Source organism: Tenrec ecaudatus, chromosome 5 (assembly GCF_050624435.1).
Source record: "Tenrec ecaudatus isolate mTenEca1 chromosome 5, mTenEca1.hap1, whole genome shotgun sequence".
NCBI lineage: Eukaryota > Metazoa > Chordata > Mammalia > Afrosoricida > Tenrecidae > Tenrec > Tenrec ecaudatus.
This window is the reverse complement of record NC_134534.1, coordinates 36,674,204-36,693,102: the sequence shown is the minus strand read 5'-3', so window position 1 is coordinate 36,693,102 and position 18,899 is coordinate 36,674,204. Positions and strand designations below refer to the sequence as shown.

The 18,899-nt window shown below is 44.4% G+C and overlaps 1 protein-coding gene across 1 annotated transcript in view; it reads left to right on the top strand.

Moving 5' to 3' along the window:
• The window catches only part of GRHL2 (grainyhead like transcription factor 2), a 157,624-nt gene that overhangs the window by 37,394 nt on the left and 101,331 nt on the right, over window positions 1–18,899 (top strand). Inside the window, exons 2-3 of the mRNA XM_075550820.1 lie at window positions 3,182–3,377; window positions 17,687–17,754. Of these exons, the coding sequence (XP_075406935.1) occupies window positions 3,182–3,377; window positions 17,687–17,754 (264 nt within the window). The remainder of the gene's footprint in view (window positions 1–3,181; window positions 3,378–17,686; window positions 17,755–18,899) is intronic.

Here is an 18,899-nt window from a genome sequence, read left to right as displayed (position 1 = left end):
GATTTGCTTCGTGCGATCATCAGTGTTTTGTAGTAAATGCATAGTACTCCATTGTGTGTATGTGCCAGAGTTTTCTAATCCACTCGTGTATCGAAAGAAATTTAGATCGTTTCCAATTCTTTGCTATTGTGAACTGCGCCACAATAAACATCGGTGGGCAGAAGATTGTTCGTGGTCTATTTCTTACCTCCTCTGGGTATGTGCCCAACAGGAGGATAGCTGGGTCATACGGTTGCTCTCTGATGTTCTGATTTGGGCTGTCCTTAATGGTGCCGGGTGATATCTCATGGCTGTTTTCATTTTCATTTCGCTGATGACTAAGGATCAGGAGCATTATCTCATATGTTTATTGACTTTTTGAGTCTCCTCCTGAATGAAAATTCTTTTCAAGTCTTTTGCCCACTTCCTCAGGGGGTTAATTGTTTTCCTCTTCTTGCTGGCTGGGAGGGTATTGGAGATTTTAGTAATTGCTCATTTGTGGCTTCTCTTGCTACTCTCTTGGTGAAGTCTTTTGACACACATATGTGTTTTATCATTAGTATATCCCATTTGTCTACTTCAGGTTCTCCGGTGTATGTACCCTTTCCAATTGTAGTTACCCTATGTATTCCCTGAGCCAAGTTCTTAGGTTTGATTCTTTCGTTGATGGACATGATAGTTTGGGGTTTTGCTTCTAGGTCTGTGATCCACCTGGAGTTTGTGCTTGTTCAGGGGGGAGGTAAGCATTTTAGTTCCTTTTCCTACAGGTGGATATCTATTGTTTCCTGCACCATGTGTTAAAGAGGGCATCCACCTCCCACTTGATGCTTTTGGGGACCTTGTCAAAGATCAGTTGTCTATATGCTGCTGGTTTTATTTCTGGGTTTTCTGTTCTTTCCATTGGTCCGAGTATCTGTCATTATTCCAGTACCATGATGTTTTGACAACTGTGGCTGTGTAGTAGGTGTTAAAGTCAGGTAAAGGGAGCCCTCCAACTTTGTCCTATACCTCGAGGAGCTCTCTGCTAATTCTGGGCTTCTTCACTCTCCATATGAAATTGGTGGTCAGTTTTTCCAATTCTTTGAGGAAGGTTGTCGGTATTTGAATTGGGATAGTGTTAAACTTATATAGCGCCTTGGTTAAGATGGACATCTTTACTATATTGAGTCTTCTGATCCACACACGGGATATTCTTCCATTTGTGGATCTCGCTTTTGGTTTCCTATAGTAGGGTCCTGTAGTTTTCCTTGTATAAGTCTTTTGGTTTTTTTTTTTTGGTTGTTGTTGTTGTTAAATACATCTCTAGATATTTCAATTAGTTCTTGGCTATTGTGGAGGATATTGCCGTCTTGATCTTCTCTTCTGTGGTCTTGGCTGATGTATATAGTAAATCAATAGACTTCTGTTTGTTGACCTGGGATCCTGCCCCTCTTCCATATTCCTCTATCACTGTCAGTATACCTGTTGGGGAGCTTTTGGGATTTCAACTGTATAGAATCACACGGCTGATTAGCAGTAGTTTTACCTCCTCCTCCTCTCCCAGTTGGATACCTTTAATGTCCTTCCACTGCCATATGTTGTTAGCTAGGACGTTTAGTACCGTATTGAATAGAAGTGGGGACAAGGGGCATCCTTGTCTGGTCCCCCTTTTCAGTGAGATTGTTTCCATCTTTTCTCCCTTGGCTATAATGTTGGCTGTTGCTTTTCACAGATACTTTGTCTTAACTTGAGAAACTTTCCTTCTATTCCTATCTTCTTGAGTGTCTTAATTAGGAATGATGGTGGATACTGTCAAATGCTTTTTCTGCGTCTATCAATATTATGTGATTTTTATCTTTAAAAAAAATCAATGTAGTGAATAATATTGATGGATTTTCAGATGTTAAACCATCCTTGCATCTCTTTGAATGAATTCCCACCTGATCATGATGGATGATATGTTTTATATGCTTTGTTTTCTATTGGCCAATCTTTTGGTAAGGATTTTTGGATCTATATTCATTAGAGATATCAGTCTGTAGTTCTCTATTCCTGTGGGATCCTTGCCCTGCTTGGGTATCAAAGTTATACTGGCTTCGTAGAATGAGTTTGGGAGTTGGCCATCTTTTTCTGTGCTCTGGAATACTTTGTGGAGGATTGATGTCCGCTCTTCCCTGAATGCTTGGTAGACTTCTCCTGAGAAGTCGTCTGAGTATTTTTTTATATCCACCCGAAGAACCTGCCTTGTTGGTCAATTGCTGCTTCACCCTGGGTCTATACTGATGGTCATATGTAGGTCGACTCATTACCGTGTATTCCTATTGTATCAACTCGCTTCACTGCTATTGAGTTGATTCTGACTCTTGGTAACCCTCTAGGGCAGGGTAGAAGTGCCCCGTGGGTTTCCAGGATAAGAAAGCCTTATTTTTCTTCTTCAGAGCAGCTGGTGGTTTAGAACTGCTGACCTTGTGGTTAGCATCCTAGCACATAAACCACTGTGCCACCTGGGCTCCTTATCCGTATTACATAGTATTTCTGTAATAAACTTTGTTTGCAGATGATATATATTACCTTTTCAAATTAGGAGATCTGGTTTGGTCTATAATTGACTAGCAATTGCAAATGTAGATTAAACTGCATGAAAGAATGTTAATGATCATTAAAATATTGATGAAATTTAATGTATTACATGCATTTTCAATTAGAACTGGGAGATTAAATGAAACCTGCTCTCTCACAAGCTTACTTTCTAGTAATCTTTAATGAATAATAATGAAATAAAATGACTTGGCTGCTTGAATGATTGGATATGAAAAACCGAGGTTGAAGAGGGTTGATTAATACTTATTACTTCTTGTAGACAGTGAAGAAATAACCCAGGGACTCTAGAATGCAATGGGAACTGTCATCTCCGTGGTGCGTTTCCATTCCCTTGTCCCCCATTCTGCCAGAGGTACAAAGTATTTCTTATAACCATGTGTTTAAGACGTAAGCCTGGTTGGCGTAGTGGGCTATGCCCTGGGCTGCTCATGGTAAGGCCAGCAGTTTGAACCCACCAGCGGCTTCTTGAGAGAAAGAGGAGGCTTTCTGCTTCTATTCGTGGGGTCACTGTGATTCAACAGCAGTAGGTTGGGTTTGGTTTGGTTGTCGTTTAATGTATGTATTTTGTGAATAAGGGAGCCCATCTGTGATGATGACCCCCACATTTCTCTTGCTCTCACAGTAATAAACGACCAGTGGCCTTAGTGCCTGTGCCCAGTGACCCTTCCTTCAACGCCCGAAGAGCCTACACCAGTGAGGATGAGGCCTGGAAGTCGTATTTGGAGAATCCCCTGACGGCAGCCACCAAGGCCATGATGAGCATCAACGGCGATGAGGACAGCGCTGCTGCTCTCGGCCTGCTGTATGACTACTACAAGGTACACCCCGGGTCCCCAACCTGTCCCTCTGTCACCTCCAGGGACACACAGGTGACTCTTGGCCTGTTGGATGACTACTACAAGGTAGACCCTGCGGCCCCGCCCCGCCCTCTGTCACCTCCAGGGACACACACTCCCCAGTTGCCATCAGTTTGATTCTTGCTCCTGGTGACTCCAGGTGTTGCATGGTAGACCTGCTCCATAGGGTTTTCTTTCTTTTTAGAAATAGTTTTATTGGCATATAATTCACAGGTCAGACAATTTAATCATTTAATCACTTTAGGAAGAGTCAGGCATCATTGCTACACTCAATCTCAGAGTATTTTCTTCTCATCCTTGTTCTTGTTAGTTGTCTATTTCCTCCAAAGCTGCCCTGCCGTGTCCCTGAGAGATTATCAGTCTGGTTACTCTTTCTGTAGACTGACTCATCCAGGAAACCATCTAAAACACACCCAGGAAGCTGATAAACAAACAATAAACAAAGCCCCAACACTAATGATAAAACAAAATAGAAAAATCTTAATAAAAAATAAAGTAGAAAATATTAAGAACTAAAATCACTTAAAATAATTTATTATTAATTGGGAGTTAATACATAGATCAGTCCATAGTTCAATCACTTCAAGCAGAATTGTACAATTGTTACCACAATCAGGTTCCAAACATTCTTTTTTTCGTCCTGAACTCCTTGACGTCGTCTCCCTTTTACCTGCCCTCCCCCCACCTCTACCCCCTCGAGACCCTTATTCTACTTGCTGTCCCTATAGGTTCATCAATTCTGGGTTTCATAGACTGAAAAACAAAAAAACAGATAACACAACTTCAAGAGGATGACCCCAATGATATAACACATCTGAGATAGTTAAAATAATTTTAAAATGTATGACAAAAGAGATCAAACAATGAAGTGGTACATTGTAATTTAACTACATCTGCCATAATCGATTTTATAATGCTCGCTGTTGGAAAGCAAGGCGATTCACATCCCTGGACTGTGGCCAGAGAGGATTCCTTGGCGGGTGCGGGTGAATCCATGTGGGGACCCTGCAAATGGACTTTTGGGTTTCCACTGTCATCCTTAGCCTTTTGCAAACCGGGTTCACAATTTAAGCTCTGATACCCCTCCTTGCAGATTTTTATTTTATTATTTACAATCCTTGGATCACACAGGCTAGTGTGCTTCTATGATGGCTGCTTGTTTGAAGGCAAGCCTTTAAGATTCCAAGTGCTAATTTTTCGGATAGCCAGGCACCATCTGCTTCCTTCACCACACTTTACTCTAGCACCCATGTCTTCAGTGATCTCTCATGAGGGTGCAAATTGAGTAGAGCTATGTCAGAAGAACTCATTGTGTCTAGAATTAAATGTGAGCCCCAAATCTGTTCTTTTATCTATGGGGCACACACACACACACGTATATGTGTGTATGTCACTTTAGAGACATCACTCTCATTTTATGATAGAGAACATTGTAAACCATCTCCTTGGGACCTAAGGTGAGTGTACTGATAATGTCATTAATTTCACCAATGGTATTGAATTTAAAAACTGTGGAGAAAAGGAATTAAACAAGTCTAGGTCGGCTTCAGAATGCAATAGATGAATTGTTGACTTGTATAGATTAAATGCTGAAGTGACTGGACATTATTTACTTGAACAATGTGTGTTGGCGATAGGACAAAATTTCCTATAACCTTCACTCACAGAGGCAAGCCATGCTCACCAGACTCAGGTGTCCTAAGAGAGCAAGGAGCGCATCACAAGGATGCCCATGGGGTAGTCCCAGGCCACCTTTCCCTGGACACTCCTTATGGTTTCCTTGACAGCAATCTTGGCAGAAGCAGAGCGTAGGCCTTTCTTACACGGTGTAGTGGGTGTGCTTGTGTTTGAACAGGCAACCTTTCCGTTAGCAGTATAACACAAACTGTGACATCCAGGTACTGCTGAAGAGATAGCAGGGTCTCTTCAACTCAGAGGGGGCAGTTTCTTTACCCCAGGCCAGACAACAGTAATATTCCCAGCCTGCTATGGGGTTCAGTCCTAATGCTTCCTGTTGTCTTGCTGCTCTACTTTCCCATCTGTGGGAGCACAGTCACCACCCACTGGAGGACATTTTGATTTGGGGACACCATATATACCCATGTATAAGCCGAGTTTTTCAGCACATTTTTGTGGTAAAATTAGGTGTCTCAGCTGATATTCAGGTCAGCTTATATTCGAGTATATATGGTAATCATTGTGGGAAGCCGTAGCTCTCACCGCCATTACAAGATGGCGCCCGGGCAGTCAGGGCGGTGGCCCAGTTAAGTGGTAAACAACCACTTAGAGCATGCGCACTGCTTAGATGAAGTAGTCATAACTCCACCCTGGAGTATGCTAATAAGGGTTCTGGCGAACGCACCAATCAATGCACAGCACGTCCCCATAGAGCGCATATAAGCAGCAGTAGTTTGGGGCTTCGGGGTCTTTTTCCGCATCTGCAAATCGAACCCGCATTAAACGCCTGTGGAAGAATCCTGTTGTGGCGCATCCTTCTTGCTGGTGAGACTGAGCGCGCGACAAATCATGTCTCTTGTCCTTGGTCCGCAGGCATACATATTACATTATCTATGTAATACCTAATTAGCATCATATCACGCATGCTTCTTGGCCATCAGTTTTCACTTTATGATCTCTAGTAGATGGAAATGTTACACTGTGAGACTATGCTGCCCTTTAGTGAGTCATTGCCCACTGTTGGGCCTTGAGGCTGCTTCTCGATCTTTTAGTTCTACAAGAAATTAAAAAAAATCATTTTATTGAGGGTTCGTACGACTCTTATCACAATCCATCCATCCATCCATTGTGTCAAGCCATCATCATTCTCAAAACATTTGCTTTCCACTGAGCCCTGGTATCAGCTCCTCATTTCCCCCTCCCTCCTGCACCCCCTCCCTCAGGAACCCTTGATAATTTATAACTTATTATTATTTTGTCATGTCTTGCCTTGTCCGACGTCTCCCTTCACCCACTTTTCTGTTGTCCGTCATCCAGGGAGGGGGTTATATGTAGATCCTTGTGATTGGTTCCCCCTTTCCACCCTCCCTACAAGAAATATGCTGAGGGTTCTGTGGAACTCTTTTGCAGCCATGCCTACACGGAATGTTGTGCTCACCCCTGCTTCCATTTGTTTCAGTGGGTTTAGGAAACAACCCGCAGCCCTTCAAACAAAGGGAACGCAACTGCCGTGCATTCACATCCATTGCTGCCATGCCGTCGCTGTAAACCAGGCGCATTCCAGGAAACCCAGCAGGCAGCCATAGCCAGCTCCAGGAGCCCACATGGCACAGTGGTCACACGCTGGGCTGCCACCTGTCCAGTCAACCCTTTAAAACCACCAGCCTTTCTGTGGGAGAAACATGGGGCTTTTTACCCCCATGAAGAATTACAGTCTTGGAAATGCACCAGGACAGGTCTGTCCTGTCCTATAGGGTCGCTCCGAGTCGGAGACGACGGAATGGCCGTGAGTTTGGTACTTTTTGAGAGTCTCTCTCAACCTGGTCTGACCTGCTCCCATAAGCGGTGAAGTGTCAAAGTCAACAAGCATTTACTGACCGAAGTTTATTACCTACTTTGATTGTAGACACCTTTGGTGGTTGCTAGGAATTTGCACAAAGGTGAGAATGGCTCTGTGTATTTGGCTTGTCGGGCAAAAAACACGCCTCTAATTTCAGAATAAGAACTAAATCCTTGATGACCAGCCCCCACCAGAAGTGTCTTTAGACAAAGTGTCTTTAGACAAAGTCATTCAATGTCCTGTTTTCCTTTTAGTAATCTCCAGTCTGCCCCTTAAATTATTTCCTTAAACTCCCTTTTTCTTATTTCTTTCTGGCTTCCTGTTGAAAACCAGAAGCCTACTTATAGCATGAAACAAAAATAATCAGTCATTTATGAACACCATCGACCTTATTTCCCATAGACGAAGTAGAGAATTGTCACTCTTAGATGTTGATGCATCGATTTTCAATTCATAGTGACCCCATGTGCGGAACAGGCTTTCCAACGCTTTCAATCTTCATGGTAGCCGACAGGCTCATCTTTCTCCCATAGGCCAACTGGTGGGTTCCCACTGCCCCTCTGTCAACAGGACCGATTTAACTTATCAGTAGCACGGTGCTGGCGTCAGCACGTGGTGGGTCTGGGACTCAAGCGAGGGGACTACCTTGAGAGCACTTCTTTAGGGATGACTCTTCCGAAAACCAAAGCTTAAACATGAGTCTTTAAATATATATGTATTATTTTTTAAAAAAAACGTACTCAGGTTGGGATAAAGCGAAAGCCTACAAACCACCTTGGTTGCGCTGTGGTGAACATGATAGACGAGCACAGCATCTGCCGAGGGCTGCACTGGTCCAGGTAGCAAGAATGTTGACTTCTACTTGTGCTTTCAGTGAACTTTTACTCAACAGTGGGGGTTCCTGTTCCACAATTTCTGCACCAATGGTTGAATGATGTTGTTTGCATTCTTCACGATGTGCGGCCTTTCTCACTCTTTCTGTTCTGGTTGTTATGTTTCCAAATTCCTTGCCCTCTTAGAATCTTGTCTTTGTTTTAAAGTCATTGCTGATCATGCGGGCTTCCATGTCTTTTTGAGAGTTGCTAGTTAAGGTGTTTTTGTTTTAGGAGGTCTCATTTCTGGTACTTCTTTAATTCTGCATTTCCTAGGCCAATTCGTTTTATTTTATTAACTTTTTGGTGTGAATTGAGTAAAGCTTTACAGAGCAAAGCAGTTTCCCCAGCAACACAACGCATACACATAGGGTTTCATGTCATTGATTGCAACCCCCACAACAGCATCACCTATTCCACTTCCACCTTGGGTTGTCCACTTCCACTGACTCCTTCCTTCTCAATGTTCCCGCTCATAAACCTGTTGATCCTTGGCTGAAAATTGAGCCACAGATGTGGACTCAGGTCCAGAATTGGAGAGTAACTAAAGGCTATCGTCTTGAGATCCCACCAGTCTTTATCCAACCATTGAGCCTGGTATTTTTTATGTTTGAGTTTTATTCCACAATTTCCCTCCCACTCTACTCACGACTATCTCATGTGTTGCCTTTCTGAGTGGTTGGCACTGACAGTCAGGCACACCCTCCAGGCCTGGGCTTTAGTCTCAGAGGCGTGGAAGTCGAGGCCTGTGTGGTTCACTAGTCTGTGGAATCATTGTTTCCACGCATCTTTGATTTTATTCACTCTTCTTTGCTTTCCATGTTAAGTGGCTGTTCACCCACTTTGACTACTAACCCAAGCAGAGTGTAGGACATTTTCTTGGTGGTAATTGATGCATTCTTTCTTTCAGTGAATATTTAGGGACAGTTTACATTTCAGGCACTTGGAACACAACCAGGCACAAAGTAGACGGAGATTGCAGTCTTAGCATGGATATGGAAACTTAAGATGAGACTCTTGGTATGATTAGGAGCTAACCTGGGGAAGTCCTGGGTCTGATGGGAAGGTTGGTCAAGTGTGATGCTTTTAAGAGGACTTTGTGTGGGGGTTCCGCTGTAAGAAGGAGCATTTCATCGTCATAAATATAGTGTGGCTGAAATGTGGCAAGTCAAGAAGGGGGCAGTCCAGGTTGAGAGAGGAGACATTTTTGAGGCCTTGAGATGTTGCTAGGGTGGATGTTACCCAGTGCAATAACACATGGTGTCAGAACCCTTAGGGTCATGGATTGAATCGTCTCCCCAAAATACGTGCCAACCTCACTTGGCATGATTCTCAGCATTGTGCTATTTTACTCCATTCTGTGGTCTGATGGGATTATTTTGTGTTGTAAACCCTAACATCCTTGAACACCAAAAAAGAAGAACACACTCGGTGTATCTTAAACTAAAAGAACTCAAGGGGCAATAAAAGAGCTCACATGGAAATACTCAAAGATTCCATATGGGCACAATATTGAATGATGCAGGAAACAACGAAAGAAGATGGAAAGAATGCACAGAATCACTTTTCCAAAAAGAACTAGTCGACATTCCACCATTTCAGGAGGTAGCATATGAGCAAGAACTATTGGTGCTGAAAGAAGAAGTCCAAGCGGCACTGAATACATTATCCCAAAACAAGGCTCCAGGAACTGATGGAACACCAATTGAAATGTTTCAACCAGCTGATGAAGCACTGGAAGCACTCACTCATCTATGCCAGGAAATTTGGAAGAAAATAACTTGGCCAACTGATTGGAAGAGACAGCTATTTGCACTCATTCCAAAGAAAGATGAGCAAATTATTGAACAATGTACAAATTATAGAACAATATCATTGATAGCACATGAAAATGAAATGTTGCTGAAGATCATCCAACAACAATTGCATCAGTACATTGACAGGGAGCTGCCAGACATTTAGGCCAGATTCAGAAGAGGACATGGAACAAGGGGTAATATTGCTGATGTCAGATGCATCTTGGCTTAAAGCAGGGAATACCAGAAAGATGCTTACTCGTGTTTGATTGACTATGCTAAGGCGTCTGACTGTGTGGGTCATAACAGACTATAGACAGCCTTGAGAAGAATGGGAATTCCAGAGCACGGACTTGTGCTCAAGGGGAACCTGTCCAGGAATCAAGAGGCAGTTGTGTGAATAGAACAAGGGTGATTGCATGGTTTAAAATCAGGAAAGGTGTACATCAGGGCTGTGCCCTGTCTCCATACTTGTTTAATCTGTATGCTGAGAAAATCATCAGAGAAGCTGGATTATGTGAAGAAGAATGTGGCAGCAGGATTGGAGGAAGGCTTATTAACAACCTGTGATATGCAGATAACACAACCTTGTTTTCGGAGAGTGAGGAGTTGAAACACTTGCTGATGAAGATTAAGGATGACAGCCTTCTGTATGGGCTACAACTCAATGTAAAGAAAACAAACAAACAAAACCAATCCTCACAACTGGACCAATAGGTAATATCATGGTAAACGGAGGAAAGATTGAAGTTGTCAAGGATTTCTTCTTGCTTGGATTCTCAGTCCATGCTCATGGAAAAGATCAAACTACACGTTGCCATGAGCAAATCTGCTGCACACAACCTCTTTAAAGTGTTACTGTGAGGACAGAGGCACAGCAGGCCCAAGCCACGAATTTTCAATCACCTCTTATGTATGTGAACGTTGGACATTGAATCAGGGAGAGAGAAGACAAATCCATGCATTTGCACTGTGGCGTTGGTGAAGAACAGTGAAAGTAGCATGGACGACCGAAAGAACAAACACATCTGTCGGAGAAGAAGTACGAGTAGAATGCTTCTTAGCGGCAAGGATGGCAAGACTTGTCTCATGTACTTTGAACATGTCACGAGAGACCAGGCCCTTGAGAAGAACATTGTTCTGGGTAATGTGGAGAAGCAGAACAAGGAGGAAGGCCCTCAACCAGATGGACTGACACAGTGTTTGCAACAATGGAGTCAACGTTAAACCAGTGTGAGGACTGGGGGTGTTTTATTCTCTTGTTCATAGGGTTACGATGAGTTGGAACTAATTCGATGACACCTGACGACAACAACAACGCTTTAGGAATTAGGTAGTTATGTTAATAAGGCAGGACACAATCTACTGGATTAGATTAAATTTTGAGCCAATTTCTTTTGAGCTATAATAAAGATTAACACCATACTCAGAGGCACCTGAGTACTACCAATACAGGGTTATGGGGAGCAGAACTTGTCCTTTTGACTGGGATTCCAGTGCTGAGAACCTTCTCGATCCAGAGGAAGATGAATTCCAAGACCACGGCTATCTCTGCACCCACACCCACAGTGTACTTCATCTAGCTGCATGTTACCTGTTGTTCCGCTGATGAGGGCTTTGGGTTTTTTCATTGAGCTATAATTCATACTGAAGGCTTCAGTCCTTAACCTTCACCCGCAAGCGTTCCAAGTCCTTCTCACTTTCAGCAAGCAGCGTCGGGCCACCTGCATCCGCAGCTCAAGAAGCTCTCGCAGTCTTGATGCTGCCTTCTGGTTCTGGTCTTTATAGAGTCCAGCTTCTCAGATTATCAGACGCCAGGACAGGGAGCCCTTCCTCCGGGCTAGTTGACGGGGTCAGACGCCAGGACAGGGAGCCCTTCCTCCGGGCTAGTTGACGGGGTCAGACGCCAGGACAGGGAGCCCTTCCTGCGGGCTAGTTGACGGGGTGGGTGTGGGGGGGCGGAGAGAACGAGGGAGCATCCGACTAGAGTCGCTGCATTCGGGCTTCTGGCTTCCAAATCTGTGAGCGAATACATTATTTCTCTTTGTTGAAGCTGTCACTTGTGTTCTTTCTGCTGGAGCAGCACTAGATAACTAAGATGCCTCGTGATGTTTATTGTTAATTTTAATCATAGCGTAAACACATCACAGTGTAAGCACATAAACATAATAATGTAAACATATGATGGCTGTTGTTTAGAAATTTTAAATAGAGTATTTCTTAAATTTTTATGACTATTAGCAATAACATGATTTAACAAAATCTTCCTACATGGAATTTCAGCATTATTACATTATTAACGGAGTGAGATCTTTAAAAATTTTTTCCTTCTTAATTTCTGCATTCTCAAAAAGTTAGTGATATAGGTCCACAAATTCTAATTATCATTATATTATAACTATTACAAATTCTAATTATCACGAGATTATAACACCAGAAAGTATAACAAAATATGTAACTGCAACAGCGCCAGCAACCATGAAAGCACAGCCTGGAGTGCTTGTAGGGTGCGCACATGAAGCCACATGATTTGAACCACCATGGTAATAACGACATCTCCGGCCGTTGCTCACCAGGAGGACCCCAAAAGTAAATGAGTGGAGTGTTTTAACTTTCTAGCATAAAAAGCATTCTAGTCAGACCTATGAAACATGTTTTTATCCTTATAACTAACTGCAGGGATGTCTACAGAACACTGCATTTTTGCATCACCTGGTGTGGCCCTCAGCGGCCCCAGTCCCACAGCAGTGGTACAGCATGTGAAAGATGCTAAGAATAACGAGAAACCTTTGACGTATTTCAAGTAGGAACATGATGGGATCTGACTTGCATTTTAAAAGTCACTCAGCCGTCTCCTGTAAAGAGAGTGGATTTGCAGAGATGAAATATGGGGAAGGAGAGGCCAGGTAGGAGACTGATGAAGATATATAGGAGGCTGAACTGGGAGGCTGGAATCCAGAAGGAAGTGGGTGATTTCAGAGACCCGTGGGACTTTGTGCGTGGCTGGTTGTAGGGGGCAGGGTGAGTGAAGCATGCCCTGATAGTGAAGGGGCTGCAGTTGTGCCACACACAGCGGGTAAAGGGCCCACCAAGAAGTCATACACACTCTGCTGGTTCAAGGCCCTGGCTCACCTAGCTTATGCTCATCTTTCAGAACACATTACCCCCTCACTACTGTCTTAAGTTGCTGTTGACGTCTTTTACTATACCCAAAAGACTTTTTAATACATTGTCTTCTGGGCTAGAAAGATGTCCTAATCCTTCATCCACCTGGCCAATTCCTACCCAGAGCCCTATTCTATGACGAAGCTCTATCCTCGGCTGTTGGCATGCCCCAGGGGGTTCACTGTTACCTCGTGTGAGTGGTGATTGAGGGGCTGTGTGCATCTGCCAGGATCTGTAGATGGCAGGGACTAAGTGTTGTTGTTTCTTTAAAGTTGTATTGGTACTTCACATATCATGCAATTTAATTGTCTAATCATATTCAGAAGATTTGTGCAATCATCACCAATCAATTTCGGCACATTTCCTTCTCATACTTACCATTGACCCCATTTACCCCAGTTCTTCCTGGCGGGGACCCTACTTACTGTCGCTAGAGACCTCCCCATACTAGACTCCATGTACAGAAAATCATATAAAACAAAACACAGTCATACAGAAATCTTTTTTTTAATTTTAACAATTTATTGGGGCTCATACAATTCTTTTCACAGTTCATACATATACATACATCAATTGTATAAAGCACATCTGTACAGTCTTTGCCCTAATCATTTTTTTCTCTTTTCTTCTTTTACATTTTATTAGGGACTCATACAACTCTCACCACAATCCATACATATACATACATCAATTGTATAAAGCACATCCATACATTCCCTGCCCCAATCATTCTCAAGGCATTTGCTCTCCACTTAAGCCCCTTGCATCAGGTCCTCTTTTTTTCCCCCCTCCCTCCCCATTCCCCCCTCCCTCATATGCCCTTGGTAATTTATACATCGTTATTTTGTCATATCTTGCCCTATCCGGAGTCTCCCTTCCCCCCTTCTCTGCTGTCCCTCTCCCAAGGAAGAGGTCACATGTGGATCCTTGTAATCAGTTCCCCCTTTCCAACCCACTCACCCTCCACTCTCCCAGCATCGTCCCTCACACCCTTGGTCCTGAAGGTATCATCCACCCTGGATTCCCTGTACCTCCAACCCTCATATGCACCAGTGTACAGCCTCTGTCCTATCCAGCCCTGCAAGGTAGAATTCGGATCCTGGTAGTTGGGGGGAGGAAGCATCCAGGATCTGGGGGAAAGCTGTGTTCTTCATCGGTACTACCTCACACCCTAATTAACCCATCTCCTCTCCTCTATGAGGGGATCTCCATTGGTCGACACTTGGGCCTTGGGTCTCCACTCTGCACTTCCCCCTTCATTTAATATGATATATATGTACATATATACATATACACATGTATACACATACATACACACACTTATATCTTTTTTTTTTTTTTGCATGATGCCTTATACCTGGTCCCTTGGGCACCTCGTGATCGCACTGGCCGGTGTGCTTCTTCCATGTGGGCTTATTTGCTTCTGAGCTAGATGGCCGCTTGTTCACCTTCAAGCCTTTAAGACCCCAGACACTATCTCCTTTGATAGCCGGGCACCATCAGCTTTCTTCACCACATTTGCTTATGCACCCATTTGTCTTCAGCGATCCTATCATGGAGGTGTGCAGTCAATGATATGATTTTTTGTTCTTTGATGCCTGGTAACTGATCCCTTTGGGACCACTCGATCACACAGGCTGGTGTGTTCTTCCATGTGGACTTTGTTGCTTCTGAGCTAGATGGCCGCTTGTTTATCTTCAAGCCTTTAAGACCCCAGTCACTATCTCTTTTGATAGCCGGGCACCATCAGCTTTCTTCACCACATTTACTTGTTCACCCACTTTGGCTCCAGCCGTTGTGTTGGGAGAGTGAGTATCATAGAGTTCCAATTTAATAAAAGAAGGTATTCATGCATTGAGGGAGTGTTTGAGTAGAGGCCCAAGGTCCTTCCGCCACCTTAATACTTGACCTATAAATATAGACACATAGATCTATTTCCCCATCCTCCTATATATATTTGCATGTACATGTCTTTATCTAGACCTCCATGAATGCCCTTTGACTCCTAGCTCTTTCCTCCATCTCCCTTGACTTTCCTCCTGCCCTACCATGCTTCATCGCCACCTGGGCTAGAGTATACCTCTTCTCTAAGCACCCTTACCCTTGATCATTTCCCACCAGGCCTGCCATTCCCCCTTCTCTACCATTTGGGGTCCCATGTTTTTCCCTTGTCCCTGGGTTTGTTAACACCACTTCCTTACCCCCCCTACCCCCCCACCCCAAGTCCCCCCAGAACTGTCGGTCCCGTTGTTTTTCCTCCAGATAGTTCATCCAGCCTGTCCTATTCAGACAGACCTGTGGAGTCACTAACATGCACGAAAACTAGACAGAGGAAAACAAAGCAACAGTATACAACCAGACAACAAAACAACAAAAACAAACCCCTGACAAAGAACAGAACAAAACAGTTCACAAGAGAAAAGCTTGTTCAGGGATCGTTTGCTGGCCCTTAGGAGCGTTTTCCAGTCCAGTCTGTTGGGGCACCACGCCCTGGCCCCAAAGTCCACTTTCAGCATTCCCTGGGGACCTTGCCACTCCATTCCCTTGCTGTTCCGCTGCACTCCCCCAATGATTTGCCTCGGTGTGGTGGGATCAGGTCAGGTGCAATTCCCACACTGTCATACAGAAATCTTACAGAGCCAACAAGGCCAACAGTAATGATGAGATGAAAGAGAGGAAAAACCTCAATCAAAGAGAAAGTAGAAAATATTAAAAAGTGGAGCAAATTTAAAATGGGTCAGAAGGAAGATCAACGATAAGGTGTTACATTGTAACCGAACCACATGTGTCACCATTGAGACTACAATGCTCTCTCTCTCTGTGAGAGCAGAGCTGTTCACACCTCTCAAGCATGGTCGGAGGGGAGTCATCGGATATTTACTCCATGTGGGCTCTTATGAATGGACTTGGGACTTACTTCCCCGGTCATCCATAGCCTCCTAAAAACCAGGTGTTCACAATTTAAACTCTCACACCATTCCCTCCTTTGGATTTGGGTTTTATTATTTGCAATCCTTAGATCCCTCAGGCTGGTGTGCTTCTTCCATGTGGACTATTTCAGATTTCAAGGAACTATATTTTTAACTATTTATAAAGTCACAGGCCTATATTTTAAATTTCCCGTTAGCTCAGTGAATTCTGTTAAGAGCCCTGTGGGTGATAGGGCACCATTATCTTCATTTTATGGATGAGGAAACCAAGCCATGCTTGGTTCATGGTAGAGCTGAGGCTCAAACCCAGGCAGTCAGGGGTCAAGACACTCCTCATCATCGTCCAGCTAACTGGGCTCGCAGACACTTCCACGGAGCTGGAAACCATATTACTAGGTGACTCCAGAAAAACAAACAAACAAACAAACAAACCCTGCTCTCCTGAGTGCTCTTTCATCTTAAAATAGTGAAGGCAGCACTTTAGGTGTAAAAGATTTTAGGCAGAAGTAAGGGACAAAACAAAAAACCCAAAGGGACAAAAAGCAACAACAATACTCAAACCGGAGCTCGAGGCTATGGCTGAGAGTCTACAGAGCACATGAGGCTTGGACGTCATTGTAGAGATGATGGTCAAAAACACAACTGGTGGGAAGAGCTCTTCTCCCACATAGCAATTCAGGAACATGTTGATATTTCCGTTGCTAAGGTCCTGGGATGGACCCAACAGACAATGTGCTGTTTGCTTGTTCACCCAAAGGTTGGCGGTTGGAGTTCGCCCAAGGTGCCTCTGGGAAGAAGGACTTAGTGATCTGCTTCTGGGAAACCAGTCACTGGAAATCCTCAGGGGGCCATGCTACTTCCCTCCACCTGCCGATGACCCCCCCCCCCCCCCACGAGTCAGAGATGACTTAATAGCAATCGATGTGGTTGTTAGGGATGAAGTACACTTGAAGAAACATGGTGAACATGTGCTCCTGAGCTGTGCAGAGGGTGTTCCACATGTTATATCATATTCTTGCTGCCCTGACAGCCAACGCACCCGTGCAGCCCCAGAGCCATCAAGTTGGCAGGCCACGCCCTTACTCACCAGGGTGCGTGTTGCAACTCGACTCCCTGCCGTCTATCTGTGTGCATGCACAGATGTCCAGAGTCCCTGTCTACCGACATAGCTCCTTTCCTCTCACCTGCTCCCTGGAGTAGCGTGGTGGAAGAGAAGGATGAAGTAGGTGTTCAGGGTGGAAGGGGACAGCAGGGTTCAGCACAATCAGGCCTGCTCCTTCATTATCGTGGCCCTATGATTATCGCTGGGTCAGTCTGGGTAGATTTGAGAAACAAATCCAGGGAGACTCATATGTGTATAAGAAAGAGCTTTATATGAAGAGTAATTGTACATTAAGAAAATCTCCCAGCCCAGTGCAGACCAGGTCCATAAGTCTGATGTTAGTCTGATACCAATCTACAAAGTCCTCTTCAGACTCATGAAACACATGCAATGATGCTGACTGCAGGAAAATCACAGGCCAGTGAGTGGGAAGTCTTGTGGATCCAGTGGCATTATAAACATATCACTGCTGGCAGGGGTCTCCACGTGGCTCCTCTAGCTCAGGGCACTGGTGTAGCTCCATGTGTCTTGTCACCTGCAATGTCTCTCAGGAAGTGAGACTGCGTCCTGCCTCCAGCCAGCTATTTATCTGCTTAGCACATCCAAATGAGGTCATCGAGCTGCGACCTGATTGACAGGCTAAACTCCACCCCTTCACTCTTAATCCTCTCATATTGACAACAGATTATGTAGTTACCATAATCACCATCCCTGTTACTGGCTTCACTGTCACAGTGATTGCCATTCAAGCTACTCACGTCTAACCATCTCCTGGCTCTGGCCAATTGGTCACTTGCTGCAGAACGTTTCCACTGTGGTTTTTGTGCTTGTACTGGTGTCCAGCTGTGCATCTACACAAGTCTGACCGACGGTTGGTGATATTTCCAGGTTCCTCGAGACAAGAGAATGCTGTCAGTGAGCAAAGCCAGTGACAACCAAGAAGACCAGGATAAAAGGTATGGTGCCATGGAGGAATCCACTCTATGCTCAGTTTCACTGATTCCTTTTTAAAGTATTAAACTCACATTTTGTTCTTGAGAGGGGCTGGGGTATGGAGGTCAAGAAGCTTAGCTGCCTCCAGCAGTCTCTTAGGATCTGGACCCAAACCAATTTCTCAGTAGAAAAAGCAAGTTGCATTTTGTTGTGCATCCAAAGGCCATTGGGGGCTTTCCAGACAATCACTTCCAGCCGCAGGCTTAACACCTAAGCGTTGGGGTGATATACTGGCAAGACAGCCCATTGCTGGGGTAAATGTTTCTGATCAACCCCAGTCTATATGCCTGTGAAAGGTCCCAGGGTAGTGAGACAGTTGAAGGATCACTTTCCAGGAGGAGGGAGAATGGGGAGGATGGGTGTTTTTCAACCCATGGAGGTAGCTGGTGGAGAGCCAGGAGCATCAGGGACCACCCACCCTTGGACGCAGGCAGTAAAGATGGTGGGAGATCATCATGTAAAAGCCCTTTCTTGTATTCCTGAGTTAAGAGCCAGATGAAAAGTAAGAAACACAAGTGCTGAGTTTGGAAATGAACTAACAAATAGGTTTTATCGCTGATGACCCCAATTGGAGAATGTGACTTTATTTCATTCCTGACTGCGATGCATCTTCACATCCAGTCCCAGGTCTCCCCAAAGGGACAGGCCACTTGTGGAATGGCAGAATATGATTGGAGTGCCCTCTCTTTGGGCCAGGAAGATCCAAGCTCTCCTTCCCCACTTAAAAAAAGGCAGGGGGAGGGAGGGCTGAATCACTCTGCTTGGCTCCTTCTCCCAAACTTACCAAATGGCTAAATCTCTTCTATTGCATTAGGTATCTCTAATTGGTGCCATCGTGGTTAGACTTTGGACTGCTAAGCACAAAGTCAGCAGTTCAAAACTGCCAGCCACTCCTCAGGAGAAAGATGAGGCTTTCTACACCCATAAAGAGTTACAGTCTCAGAAACTCACAAGGGCAGTTCTACTCTGTCTTCCAGAGTCACCATGAGTGGGCACCGACTCAAAGACAGTGAGTTTGTTTTTGGGGGTTCTGCAGTGGGACAGAGCGGAGGCACATATGATTTCCATTGGAACTTTCATGTGGAACTGGAAAGTCAGGCAAAACGAA